The 15115-nt window shown below is 36.9% G+C and overlaps 1 protein-coding gene across 1 annotated transcript in view; it reads right to left on the reverse strand.

Annotated features, from left to right (window-relative positions):
- Positions 1-15115, reverse strand: part of LGR4 (leucine rich repeat containing G protein-coupled receptor 4) — a 123252-nt gene that overhangs the window by 3547 nt on the left and 104590 nt on the right. The window contains exons 7-17 of the mRNA XM_049780971.1: positions 13834-13902; positions 12229-12300; positions 11987-12058; positions 11334-11402; positions 9628-9699; positions 7505-7570; positions 6498-6569; positions 5085-5156; positions 3159-3284; positions 1705-1820; positions 1346-1429 (exon numbers count right to left, since the gene is read on the reverse strand). Of these exons, the coding sequence (XP_049636928.1) occupies positions 1346-1429; positions 1705-1820; positions 3159-3284; positions 5085-5156; positions 6498-6569; positions 7505-7570; positions 9628-9699; positions 11334-11402; positions 11987-12058; positions 12229-12300; positions 13834-13902 (890 nt within the window). The remainder of the gene's footprint in view (positions 1-1345; positions 1430-1704; positions 1821-3158; positions 3285-5084; positions 5157-6497; positions 6570-7504; positions 7571-9627; positions 9700-11333; positions 11403-11986; positions 12059-12228; positions 12301-13833; positions 13903-15115) is intronic.

Raw genomic sequence — 15115 nt, forward strand, 5'->3', positions numbered from 1 at the left:
CAGCATCCTTGGCTCCTTAAAAATTGTTAGTGGATGTTTTTTCCTAGACTGGGAAACTGTTAGAAAAAAACTTACACCTTCATCTCTGTATCTGAACTAAGTTATCTTTAAGGAAGAATGGGATAGCTCCTTTTACTTGGGAGAACAGAATATTCTTTGGGAAGTATCTGACTGCTAATGGAATTATTTTCCTCAAAAGTCTCAACAGCAGGTTCCACCTAAACCTTATCTTTGAAAAGCAAAGCTGTTGCCTCCTCCAGTTCAAATGGAAGGATCCTATTATTCTCTCCTGCTTCTTCTGTGTGAGTCTATATGAATCATCACAGCTGATGGTGAGAGAGGAATGCAGCCATCCCTAAGGTGATGAGCAGTGACCAAGTTTCCCCTTAGTTGACTCCAAGGTTTAAGTTCAGTAGAAAAGAAGTAAAACTACATGTTCAACTCCTGTCTCCCCTCTAACAAAGCTACTTTTTTTCTTTAATCCAGATGCCAGTTCCTAATGGATATCCTCTATACTTGGTGGGGAAGTGAGAAAGCCATACTTAACTCTTAACAATTCAGAAACTAAATAAAACAAAGTACATAAATTTAAATTAAGTCCTTCTTTAACTTTAAACTTATTTAACTTTATAGCTTATTTTCTATGTGAGGTACTGTACTATGCATTATAAAAATATATAACAAACCTGAGTTTATTCATGTTCAGAACCACCCTGAAAAAAAAAAAGCTTACTTTACAGCACAATAACTATTTAACCATACCTTTTAGAGTAAATTTCTTACTCCATCTTTCCTATCATATTACAATGATGACCAAATATGTGCTGTCAGTTTGGTAAAACTTCCAAGTGTACTAAGGCATAATGAAATAAAATAGAATAGCAAAGGCAAGATAGCATTTAAAAAGAAAAAACTAAAAAATCTCCATAGAATTAGTTATGGAAGTACTTATTTATGGAAGTAGTTATGGACGTACTCTCAGGGTTAAAAGAGCATGTGTTGTTTTATGGTCCTAGTGTTTGATGCCAAACATTGCAGAGTGCTGAGCACCATGCTCGACATAGCTCTCAACCACTGTAGGTGTGGGCTCCTTTCCCCACAAAGCAAACAATGAAATGGCCTCTCAAGCTTTAATGCACAAAACCCTCATCTGGAGAGCTTGTTAACGCAAAGATTCTAATTCAGTAGATATTGACATAAAACTGTGCAAGAGAAGCTTAATTGCTAGTACACAGATCATACTAAAAGAATGGAATCATCCAGTCCCACCCTATAACAGAAATCACATTACTGCATAAATTTTACATATATTTGCTTAATATTGACTGAAATTTGTGGGACATACCTGTAGAGGGTGTACAGTGGATAATAATTTGAGTGTGCTCTTCATTTTCAGCAGAGCTTGTAACACTTGTCACATCAGCAAGACCTGAATATATAATAGTAATAGATTATATTATATTTTTATATAATACTTGTTTGATATAACAATAGCCACATTGTGATTAATCTGAACTTTACACAATAAAAAACCAATTTCCTGCCATGTTCTCTCTTGTGAAGGATGTAAGTTCAACTTGTACAAGGCCTGATAACATATGAAAAATACCAGTAACACATTAAACACCATATTTCACAGATTATATGAGAAATTCTGATTAATGTTATAACATGTATTCAACTTTCAAAGGTCCCTGAACTTGCCTTTGTCCTTTGCCACACTGTGGTCTTGGAGACTGTTATCTTCCATGTTTGCATGTGCATAAGAGTCACAACCCCAAAATGCACAGCACTGATAAGCATATGGTACAGATAAAGACCTGGAAAAAATGCAAAAATCCACTTTGAATAACAACTTCACAGACAAGCTTTTGTTTTGGGAAAAGTATTTTAATCTCTGAAAGTCCCAAAGTAGGAGTCAGAACAACCAGACTGTCACAGCCTTTATGCTGCTAATTATCATCGTGGGGTCTCAGTTTACTTCTCTGAAAATAACTCTGGTATCAGCTGACACTGTCAATTTCCCCCATTTTATGAGATATGCTTTTTGTTTATTTTTGGACAAAACCTGGTGGTGCTCAGGGCTCACTCAAAGCTCTGTGCTCAGGGACCATTCGGGGTACTAGGAATCCAAATGGGGTCAGTCTCATTCTAGACAAGTGCATGACCCCTATATTATGCCTCAAGTCCCAAGATCTGCCTTGAAAGTTGAAATTAAGAGGCTAGACAAAGAGCACAATGGGCTGACTACATCCTGGAGACTCATATTCTATCCCTGCACTCCATGTAACTCTGCCAATACCAAGAGCAACCTCCACCTACAGAGCCAGGAGTAGTTCCTGAGTATTGTTGGGTGATTCAACCTACCATATCCTAAAGAAATGGCTAAATCTAAATGAAATCTTATTTCAAATATATTGGCAATCTTGTATTTTAAAGTCATTAAATCTTGCACTTTATGTTATTAATTCTCTGACTTTATTTCTTTAAGAATAGCAAAATATTTTCTTCTCACTCAATAATATTTCTATGCTTTCTCTCACCTCTCTCTAATGAGGTCCTCATCCTCAATCTGGACTTTAAATACTTAATGTCTTTATGAAATAATACGGAACTGTTTCAACTTTCTGTAGGTTCATTCACAAGTAGGTGGCTTTTTTTTATCTAATTACTACAGACAAATCTCTCATGGGTAAACCATTTTGGTGAATAGCTGTGTTGTCACTTTAACAGCATAGCAGCAATGGTTACAGTTATTGTTTTTAGAAACTACAGAATAATGTTAAATTTTAAAAAAGCAAATAAATAAAAAATGAGACAGAAAATATTTCTAAGAATTTAGTCTTCCAGGGGCAAGAGCAGGTAGGCCATTTGACTTAGACATGCAACCTAAACAAGTTTGATCCCTGCCACACCATGTGATCCTGAGTCCACTAAAAGTGATCCCTGAACACAAAGCAAGAAATAAGCCCTTAGGACCCCTTAGTGTGTCACCCAAACCATATATGTGAATATACACACATATATACACATATGCAAATGTGCATGTACACACACACAGCCTTCCAAAAAATTTGGGAACAGCAGTAAAGAAACTGCATACTTCAGTATGGAAGCAGACTACATTTTCAACAACAACAAAATAATCAAAAACAAACCTGAGATTAATGAAGTCTTTTGCTGCTAAGGCTTCTTTCAGCTTGAAGTTACCCACAAGTTTCAGCTGATTTAGTCCATTTAGGCCTTCCGTAGGAAATGAAGTTAATTGATTGAAACTCAAATCTCTAAAATGCAAATGAGATTTCAAGTTAAATCTTAAAATAAAAATAAAAATATCTGCACATATGATACATAATAAATATCGAAATCTAAGAGAAAGTTTAGGTGTCCTAAAATGATTGGTAGGACTGGAGAGATAACATAGGAGGAAGGCATTACCCTTGCATGTAGTCAGCCCTAGTTTGATTTCTGTTTTTGTTTTTTTTTTTGTTTTTTTTTTTTGGCTTTTGGGTCACACTCGGCGGTGCACAGGGGTTACTCCTGGCTGTCTGCTCAGAAATAGCTCCTGGCAAGCACGGGGGACAATATGGGACACCGGGATTCGAACCAACCACCTTTGGTCCTGGATCGGCTGCTTGCAAGGCAAACACCGCTGTGCTATCTCTCCGGGCCCCCCTAGTTTGATTTCTATCACCACATTTGGTGGGTCTTCCAAGCACTGTAAAAGGCCATTTAAAAACATATTATTTAATTAAAAAATAATTTACAAATTTATTGAGTTAAGTTCTAGGCATGTAATATTTCAACACCAATCCCACCACTGTCAACTCCCTCCACCAGGGTTTCCATACTCCCCATTTCCCACCCCAACTCACAACCCCACCTCCCACCTGTCACCTTGATAGGCACATTACAAAGTTTTATAGTTGCAACTTAGATCTCATGTTTTCAGTGTTGTCTGCCTGCGTTTTGAATATATATATAGTTATACTGCTCTCATCAGGTATCGTTTCTGAGCACTGATCCAAGAATAACTTCTGGGCATTGTTAGGGATAGCTATAAGCCCTCCCAAATTAAATAAAATAATAGATCTACATCACAGAATGATCACTCTACTATATGGGATATAAATAAATATCATGACGGAATAATGAGTACTCAAAAACCAATTTGGTAAGAAACATGCCACTTGAAGGACCAGGGGATAAAGCAGGGAGGGGATAATGTCTATCATGGAGGGAATTGTTTAATCTCAAGGTGAAGGCAGTTATGAAAGGCTGTAAATGTTATATATAAAACCCTATCAGCAACAGTACTGTAAACCACAGAGCAAAATCTTGATGGAAAAAAATGCCCTTTGTAGAAGCAGACTGGTGGATAGGAGGCAAATGTAGTGGTGGGCAGTGGTGGAGGAAAGTGGGATACTGATGAAGAGAGTGGTGTTAAAACATTGCAAGCCTGAAATCCAATTATGAATAACTTTGTAATTGCATAGTGACTAAATAAAAAGATAAAAATAAAATGAAAAAAAGATAGGTCTAGGGGCTGGAGAGATAGCATGGAGGTAAAGCATTTGCCTTTCATGCAAGAGGTCATCAGTTCGAATCCCAGCATCCCATATGGTCCCCTGTGCCTGCCAGGAGCAATTTCTGAGCATGGAGCCAGGAGTAACCCCTGAGCACTGCCGGGTGTGACCCAAAAACCACAAAAAAAAAAAAAAAAAAAAAAAAGATAGGTCTAGTATTTATCTTGCAACCCGAAGAGGCATTACTATACATGCAGCTTAGCATTTATATCGGACACAATTAATTAACATAAAACTTGTGATAGGACAACTCTGTTTTATTTGGTCACACCCGGCAGTGCTCAGGGTTTACTCCTAGCTCTATGCTCAGAAATCGCCCCTGGCAGGCACAGGGGACCATATGGGATACCGGGACTCAAACCACTGTCCTTCTGCATGAAAGGCAAACACCTTACCTCCATGCTATCTCTCCGGCCCCATGATAGGACAACTCTAAGAAACAAATTTCTATACACTATTTACACTTTCATGATCTTACTGGACAAAATGTCAACTTACAGGTTCGTTATTGACCCAAGCTTGGCAAAAGCTCTGCTGTCAATTTCATGGATCAGGTTTCTACTCAGATCTCTACAACAGTAAAATAACAGTGTTAACCATTTTCAAGTAAACTCCAAATGTGGTTACACTGACTCACTTTATAATCTGAGTTAGTCAACATTTCCTTGATAACAAAGATTCTTAATCTTGTCCAACAACATTTTTAATGTTTATGCTGAATACCTCGCATTCACATACTCTTATTTCATGGAATATGTTCCCTGTAGCAGTTACTCCAGCTGGCATCTGTTTCAGAACAGTTGTGAATTTTCTCTACCTTATCATTCTGGTACAAATTCAAAATTATAAAATGCTATGATTAACCTTTGGTACTATTAACTAGGTGAAGAAAAGCTCAGCTCCTGACAACACTGAAAATAAAAACAAGCTTCATATTATTTGCTTTTCAAAGGTTACTGATAAGACCCTGAGAGAAGACAAATAATCAATATGCAAACAAGAGCATTCCAGAGAACTTTAGATATCATTCTTTTCTCAAGCAGGAAATAAAAGTCCTCTCACTATCAGAGCTTTACCATGTTCAAGAACACACCCTGAGGAATTCTGTTATTATAAAATTATTAAGACAAAAACAATCTATCACCATACTTAAAAGGAGTTTTCATGGAAGTTTAAAGACTAAATCAAGTTATTCCATGACACATCTCCCAGATAACTGAAACAAACACAACCAATGTGGTTCTAAATCATGAAAAGGCCAGCTTTTGCATTGTGGTCATTTATCAGTGCTTTTGAAGTGATGGCAGCTAGAAGCCAGTTCCCTTCCTCACCACTGTCAGCAACAAGGACAGATTCAGCAACTACCAATAAAGTTGTTTTTCCTACTTGAATGCATACTTAATCTCATAATGGAGATCAACAACAACAAAAAACCAGGTCTCAATATTCCATGTTTTTCACCTCTGGGGTGCCACATGGTCTCTACTGCAACTATTTAACTATTCCACAGCATGGTGAAAGCAGCTGTAGACAGTTCTTAAACAAAAGAATATGGCTGTGTTCCAGTGAAAGTTAATTGCAAAAACAAGAGACAGGCTGGATCTGGCCCTCAGGCTGTGGTTTGCCTACTCCTTCCCTAATGGACCAGCAAACTTCGTTATTGTGACTTGAAAGCAAATAAACTGCATCTCTCATGTTCCACACATTATACTTTTTCACTCAGCAATCTATAGTATGGTTTAAACATCAAAACCAGATTATTTATAAGGTTCTATGTGGTGAAGTATGAGTAACAATATTTACATATAATAAATCATGTTTTAGAGCACATCAACTTCAGAATCATCATGGCAGTTAACTTATTGCTTGCCAAAAACTTTATCTGTCTCTAATCATCAGAGAGAAACTTACAGAATCCTTAGGGAGCTCAGGCCTTGAAAAGTCCCTTCCTTTATTTGGTGGATCTGATTACGCTGCAGAGAACTAGGAAGAGGCAGAAAAAAAAAAAAAAAGAACAGAAAGAAAAATCATTTGCTGTTTTGAAAAATAACATTTCTTCATTAGGCCTTTTTTTGGGGGGGGGTAAGTTTAAATATTCAGTTAGAAGTAACACTGATCTTATTGAAAAGTAAAGAAAACAGCTGCTTCCTCATCTGTGAGATGAAAGGCCACACTAATTGGTATTCTGCCCCAAATTATACTGGGAGTTAACAGCACTATCTTAATTCCTTATCAACCCCACTCAAGAGTGAGGGCAGGAAGACAACATAGTGAGAAGGTTTCTAAGGCAACACAACCATAACATGAACCACAGAAAAGTTAGGAAAAATAGGAGATCAAAAGTAGGAGAATGAATGCCCCTACCACCCTACCGCCAGATCAACCTTCATCAGTGCTGTTTTAGAAGTACACACAGAGGAATGGAATGATAGCCACAGTTGGTTTTCCTCAATCGCCAACACAAGTTATTGTTTGCTTTTCTATACATACTGCTTTTCCCCACGTGTTTCACAGAAGTCCTCACAGGTGGCCCATAAATGTAACATTCATTCATAGGAAAACCTGATCAGGTGCATTTAGTTATTTAATATAGAAATATTATTTGAATTGTTCTATTTTAAGAATATTTAAATAAATAATATTAATTCAATAAGTACTTTTTAAATAGGAAGTATTCAGGGCTAAAGCAGTAGTTTAACAGGTAGGGTGCTTCCCTTGCATATGGCCAACCTACTTTTCAATCTCTGGCATCCTGCATACTCGTAGGAGTAATTCCTGAGTGCAATACCAGGACTAACTCTCAAGCACAGTTAGGCATGGCCCCAAAGAAAACAAACAAACAAAATCCAAAGAAAATAGAAAATGCTCAAGGATTAACAGTGTATTAAACAACAAAAGGAAACCAAAGACCAACTTACATTTCTTCCAAAGCATGGCAACCATGAAAACTTGGAAGTTCTTTTATGTCATTGTAAGACAAGTCCCTTAAAACAATAGAGATTAAATACATTTTTGTTATATTGTTGTAAGACAAGTCCCTAAAACAATAAAGGTTAAATTTATTTTTGTTAGCAGACAACTCTATTAATAAAGAGTTACTAAATAACAACATGAAAATCAGTAACAAATAAAAGATTAAACAAGAAGGCAGCTTTTCCCCACCAGGACCTGTAAACTAGTATCTCAGTGTTACAACTGTTTTAAGATTTACAAACTTCGGGCCGGGCGGTGGCGCTAAAGGTAAGGTGCCTGCCTTGCCTGCACTAGCCTTGGACGGACAGGGGTTCGATCCCCCGGTGTCCCATATGGTCCCCCAAGCCAGGAGCAACTTCTGAGCGCATATCCAGGAGTAACCCCTGAGCGTTACCGGGTGTGGCCCAAAAACCAAAAAAAAAAAAAAAAAAAAAAAAAAAAAAATATTTACAAGCTTCAAGTATTCAACAATGAATCACTGGTATGCCCCCCCACCCCCAAATATACAGTTTACGAACTATTTTCAAAATGTATTTTATGTTGCCAAAAAAAACAAAAACAAAGAGATAGTACGGTTGGATAAGGTGTTTGCCTTGTACCTTATCAACTAAGTTAAATCCCAGCACCACATATGATCCCTACTAGGAGTGATCCGTGGGCACAGAGCCAGGAGTAACCCTGAAACCACCAGGAATAGACCAAAAACAAAACAGAAGAAGAAAAATTTAAAAAATGCATAAAAGTATGTTGAAGGGACATACTTTTAATTCTTTTAATTTATATTTTTGTAATGTAGTTTATACCTTATGATTCCCATGTTGATATTTAATACCCAAAAAAGTATGCTTACTCACAGGGGGGATGGGGGGTTGGGCCACATTTGGTGACGCTCAGGAGTTATTCCTGGCTATGCGCTCAGAGATTGTGCCTGGCTTGGGGGACCATATGGGACTCCGGGGATTGAACCCAGATCCATCCTGGGTCAGGCGAGTGCAAGGCAAATGCCCTACTGCTGCGCTATCGCTCTGGCCTATCCTACTCACATTTTTAAAAATATTTACATAAAGTCAAATATTGAGACTAGTGAATTCTCAGTTAATTTGACTACAGAGTTTGCTCAGTGGTAATCATTGTGCAGGATACTGCCTGACACTACTTAATCACTTGTTTAATCAATCAGTCACTTATTTTGCTACTATCTTCCTTCATTGAGCACTTATTAACAACTTAGTAATCTAATTATCTGTCCGACTGACATTTTTACATCCACTATTTACTTTTAATCTTTGATCAGTTTAAAGTTTTGGAGCATTCCAAGCTTAGTTGATGCCTACATGAAAGATTTGGGTTCTATGCAAATTATAAATGAAAGAGCAGAATGGATATGGGAGAATTGTACAGCTCAGGTAACTGGAGGAGGAGTCAAGATGAGAAGTTCATCAAGGTAGAAGTGATTTCACTTGAGCATATGCATATACATATCTAAAATAAAATTTAAGGGGCCAGAGTGGTGGTGCAAGTGGTAAGGTGTTTGCTTTGCACACACTAACTTAGGACAGACCATGGTTCGATTCCCCACCCCCACCCCCAGCATCTCATATGGTCCTCCAAACCAGGAGCGACTTCTGAGCTCATAGCCAGGAGTAACCCCTGAGTGCCACCGGGTGTGGCCCAAAAAGCAAAAACAATATAAAAATAAAATTTAAATAACATTGTCTACATTAAATTATTGTTAGTAAAATGCTGTTGGACTGGAAAAATAACTTGAGTGAAGCACATATTTTGTACTTGGAGCTCAGGGTTTAATTCCTGGGACCATGTGATCCTCAAGCTTGGAATGACTCCCAAACACAGAGCCAGGAGTAACCCCTGAACACTGTCAGTTATGATCTCCAAACCTAAATATGTGAAATAAAATTAAAATTAAATTTCAAAGTACTCCTCATTTCCATTAAATAAATAAATAAATAAATAAATAAATAAATAAACTTTAAAACTGCCTAATGGTAAAAGAAAATCTTAGAAGCACCTAAGCAAAAAGTAGAAGATAAAAAAGAATACAACTTACAAAGTCCTCAGCATCTTTTGTTCTTGGCACAAGTTACTGGATATGCTTCTTATTTTGGTACCTGTTAAGGTCCTATGGAAAAAATGGTTCATCTAAGAAATGATGCAAGTTGAAATGGCAAAATCAAATGTGGCTCTCATGCAGAATAAATTCCCATATATTTCCATTAACAATACTGTCTATGTCTACTGGTTATTTACTCCCAAGGCAGAAATGTGAGACTAGGAATTAACCCTTAACACAGAAATTATTATCAGTCATGTAAAAAAAGCTTAGGTGGGGCATTTGCCTTGCAAGCAGCTGACCTTGGTTTAATCCCCTGCATTTCATATGGTCCTTTGAGCCCCACTAGGAGTAATTTCTGAATGCAGAGCAACGAGTAAACCCTGAGCATTGCCAGCGTGGCCCCAAAACAAACAAAAATCTGTCCAGATGAAGAGCCTAATTTCTTACAACAAAAAAAATCACCAATCACGGCCACATCTGTTCAGTCACCTTCAAATCACCACCTTCTCTCATCCAAAATATCTGATACCATCTTAGCATCCTGTCCCTAATCTTGTTTCTCATTCAGTTAACCTGGCTTATTATTCTAAGAATTTCTTACTCCCTTTCCTTTCCATGTTCCTATCTATAGTCAATCATAAATCCAGGTTTCTTTCTACTGCAGTATCTGCAGAATCTGACCCTGGCTCTCCATTTTCAACTCCTTCTGTGCCCACTCATGCTAGACTGAGGAAGATCAGTGTGGAGAAGTCCCAGACAGGTCACTACTACAGGAGGCTGTAGTATGGACTGAAGCTAGAGAATACCATGACTACATATGTCCAGTTAGCTCAATGGAACTATGCCCATACCTTCCTCACCATTCTTCCTATCTCTTGTCTCTCCTTATCCCCACACACTTGTTCAACCATCATCAATAGCTTCAAACTGCCTTCAGAGTCAACACAAACCTCTTTAACTTGATGCTACCTAATTTAATTCTCCTTCTACATACGAAAGTATAGCATTATAGAAGATACTGTGGTAGGGCTTCTGGTTACCAGAGACCCTAACCACCTAGAGCCCTACAAAGTTGTCTGGGTCTCAGGTCATCAAGACCTTGGAAGCATCTGGAATCCATTCACAGACCACCCAAAGGGTAGCTTTACCATAGCTGAATTTCAGAATTCAAGGCTTTCCATTTTAAAACTGCAACCCATACAATTTTCCAAATATATCCACACTGCTCCTTATTCTATGATAAACAATTCCAGCTCTATTTAATCACTGCTCTGCCATCCTTGACAATCTTTTCCATATACCCAGTTCTACTCAATTCTGCCTTTTTAAATATAAGGTAAATATAAGGCACAGCTGTGGGCAATCCAACAGTATTCAGTTTTAAAATATTTCACCTCCTTCATGAAGCCTTTTTCCGGTCAGCTCCATTGAAGACTTTTGAATTCCTTACAGAAATGTTTCGCATTTGGCACTGATTTATTGCTCTATTTTGTCAGTGACCCTCTCAGTTCTTATCTCCACACACTAAGTCAAATATGACTTCAGCTGACTAATCTCAAACTTCTGTATGATGCTCACCCAGGAAAAAGCCAGCAATCAGCAAAAAGGCATCATCTCCAAACTCTGTGACATCCTAAGGGCAGGTTAGTGGTTTCTCTTGCCACCCCCCACCCTCTACTCTTTCCCAAGGCCACACTCACAGACTCTCCAGATGGACAGTCCCAGTCAAATTAGGAAACCACTGAACCATGCTTGCACCACGAATGACCCTTGAAGAAATTTGGAAAGAAAAGATATTTAAAAATCAAAAGGTTGTTAGAGGCAATATTTTCATTTTTGTTTTTTTTAAACAATTTAAAATTACTTTGCTCTCCTACCAAAGGCTAAAATCAGTTTTTATCTCTTGACTGTGTAATAATCTGATGTGTGAAAATATATATCCACATAGGTACAAGTGCCCAAATTTGCTGTTATGTAAACAAGAACAAGTTTTCAGAATAAGTTTTTGGATTTCACCAGGGGTAGGGGGTGAGAAATTTTGATTTCTAGAATACTGTAAATTGTACTTTACCATTAAAAGACACTGTAGAGGGACTGGAGTAAGAGTTTGAAGGGTTGAGTATATGCTTTGTATACTGGAGTCTAAGTTCAATGATAAGGACCAGTCCTTAGAGCACTGCTGGCCATGACCCCCAACTACAAAGTCATGTGCAAACCCTGATCACAGCTGGGTGCAGCTCCCAAGCAAAACTATCTTCAGAGACAAACAAAAAGCATCACAAACAAAACAACAAAACCTCATAAACAAAAATAATTATGGAAAAATTTGTTTTTAAATGTATATTATACTTACAAAGAATGCAAATCAGATAAATTATGAAACGCTGAGTTCCCCACAAAAGACAGAGGATTATCATACAAATGTCTGTAAAATACAAACATACAAGAACACATGTTAAATATGCTCACAGGAATTGGCAGAAAATCTATACTCTGTCAGTCCGCAGATATAAAATTCTGAATTTTTATTCTTCATCCATTGTACATATATAACTATATAATTATGTATTTAAAAAAACTTTCAAAACTACTTACATAGTTCTTAAGAGAGGGTTACCATCAAATGCTCCATCAGGGATAACAGATATAGAATTACTATGAAATAACCTAAAAAGGTCAAAGAAAATAATTTGAAATGTATCTGTTGTCTAGTGAAATAAGTTTAAATGCAAGTATATGTAACTACTGTTCATTAATATGTAAAACACAACTGACAATAAAAATGTTTTAAATGTTGAGGAAGCTGAATTGTAAATGTCATTTTCTTATGTTTTAGGGCCATATCAAATTCTCTTTTAAACTCACTACTTAATCTGATATCCATCATATATTTTTAGACTGCTTCAGTTTCTAAAAAAAAAAAAAATAGACTACATGAATCCTAGATTGTTAAAATCCTAAAATCTCTCTCACAGTTGCTGAGATAGACCATCTATGCCAAGCCCTAACATTTCTGTCTCTGCTCTTCACAAATGTATCATCTAAAATTGTTCCCACAGATGACATTATGTGCTCACTCCTCCTGTCCTCTTTCTACCAGCCTTCCATGCTACCATAATGGTGTTCAAGAATGTCCTGGCAGTGCACTCAAGAGCCTCAGCAATACTGAAAAGTTTGGCAAATGCCAGATCCTCGTTAGGCCGAGCTCCAAAGTCATTGTCAGGTTTCTAATTCTGATGAGGAAGCACAGATCAACTGGCAAATTTGAAATCATCCATGATAACAGTCAGGAATATTGCTGTGAAGCTCACAGGCAGGGCAAACAAGTCGTGGTGCGATTAACCCCAAATTTGATATGTAAATAAAAGAACTAGAAAAATAGCAGAACAAACTAAACTGCTTCTATCCTGTCAGTTTAGTTTCATTGTACTGACAATCTCAGCCAGCTTTATGAACAATAAACCAAGGCAACACATAAGAGAGAAAACTCCTGAGATTCTTTTTCTGCTGATAGAATTATCTATGTGCAAATGAAAGGTAACAAATGATAAAAAATAAGTAAAATATTTCCACATCCTCATTATCTATTTCAATATATCCATGTTTTCAGTCCAATTTGAATCCCTCTCTTTTTTTTTTTTTTTTTTTTGGTTTTTGGGCCACACCCGGTAACGCTCAGGGGTTACTCCTGGCTATGCGCTCAGAAGTCGCTCCTGGCTTGGGGGACCATATGGGACGCCGGGGGATCGAACCGCGGTCCGTCTCCTAGGCTAGCGCAGGTAAGGCAGGCACCTTACCTCCAGCGCCACCGCCCGGCCCCTGAATCCCTCTCTTTAGTGATACCTTTTCCAAAGACTATACCTCAGTGAGATATTTTTGGGAACAATTCATGTATCTTAGTCATTTAGCACTTTTTTCTACCTCAAGTCTGCTATGTGTCTACATCATATTGTTACCTATCCAATGAGACTTAGATTACAAGCGCCTACAGATTTTTTCTTTTAGTATCTAGCCCTAATCCCTATGCTCAAAATTGCCTGACGTAGCTGTCATGATGCAATCTGTGTGTTTGTGTATGCATGTATATATCTGTGTGTGCACGTAGTGTGGTACATGTAATGGAACAAAGCGCTCTAAAATTCTGTTATTGGAATCTAAAATGCAGAGTTTGAGGGACTTTAATTCTAGAGAAATACTCACAGTTCTTTTAGGCTAGGAAGGGCTTTTATTGCCTGAGGAAATTCTCCCAGGTTATTATAATTCAAGTCCCTAAAGGGAAAATGCAGAAATATGTAAAATATTAAAGAGTGGTCACAATTCATTAGGTATCTTGGTACAAATGCACTTAAAAAGTTACATCCTTGCCTTGGGGAGAGAGCTCAAAAGGCTGAAGTGAATTCTTTGATTTCTGGCAACAAAAGTACCACTGGGAGCAATCACTCCCCAGTACAGAGCTAGTTGTAGCCCCTTGTTACTACTGGGTGTAGCCCCCACACCAATAAATACATATAATCTCATCATCTAAATGTTTATACTTCTACAAAATATTATCATTCTCTAAGAGTTTTATTGAATTTATAGTAAATAAAAGGGAATCTATAATTCTATTATAATGCAATAAAATAAATTTTGGGGGTGAGGGAAGTGGATATGGGAGATACGACAAAAACAGAGGTGAAGGGAAGACAATTTGGTGATGGGAATCCCCCCTGATGTTATGTAAATAGTTAACTAAAATATTATTGTCAACATGTAAACCACTATGATCAAAATAAAAATTATATATAAAAAAATAAGAAAAAAAAGTTTAAATAATTCTTAAAATCTTATAAAACTGGTATAATAGATAATCTGAATTGTGTTTTAGAAAATTCACCACAAAACATAATTGTTGACAATGTCACATTAATTAGAAGAAAAAAAGCTATAATCACCTACACTGAAAAGTCTTAATTTTGAGTATATTAAATTTTAATTCATTTTAACCTAAGAGCATATAGATATAAGTTCAGTATGGGAGATAAAATAAAAAAATCAAAAGCATAGGTGCTTAGATATGTTTTGTCTTTATATTCCACATAGAATAAAAGAGGTAAATAAAATTTAGCTAAGAAAGGTTTAATATAATTGGAATGATTTAAAAGTTCTATGATCAGAAGACTCAGTTTTCTGTTATACTGGCATTTAAAAATATTAAATACATAGAAGTAAAGATCTCAAGTTTTCTTACTATTAGAAATTACATTAAACAAAACATATTAAATACATAAGCATATCAATCAGATGTAACCCATGTAATTGAAGCTTCTCTGATTTATTCACTATATCACAATCACAACTACTTTAAACTCCTAAATTAAGATAACTAGAGGCTGTAAATCTAGTAGAGGATAAGGCACTTGCATGTGGCTGAACTGGGTTTGATCCTCAGTAACCCCATATTCTTCCAGCCTCATAAGGGGTGATCTCTGAACACAGAACC

The sequence above is a fragment of the Suncus etruscus genome, chromosome 9 (genome assembly GCF_024139225.1).
Source record: "Suncus etruscus isolate mSunEtr1 chromosome 9, mSunEtr1.pri.cur, whole genome shotgun sequence".
NCBI classification, from domain to species: domain Eukaryota; kingdom Metazoa; phylum Chordata; class Mammalia; order Eulipotyphla; family Soricidae; genus Suncus; species Suncus etruscus.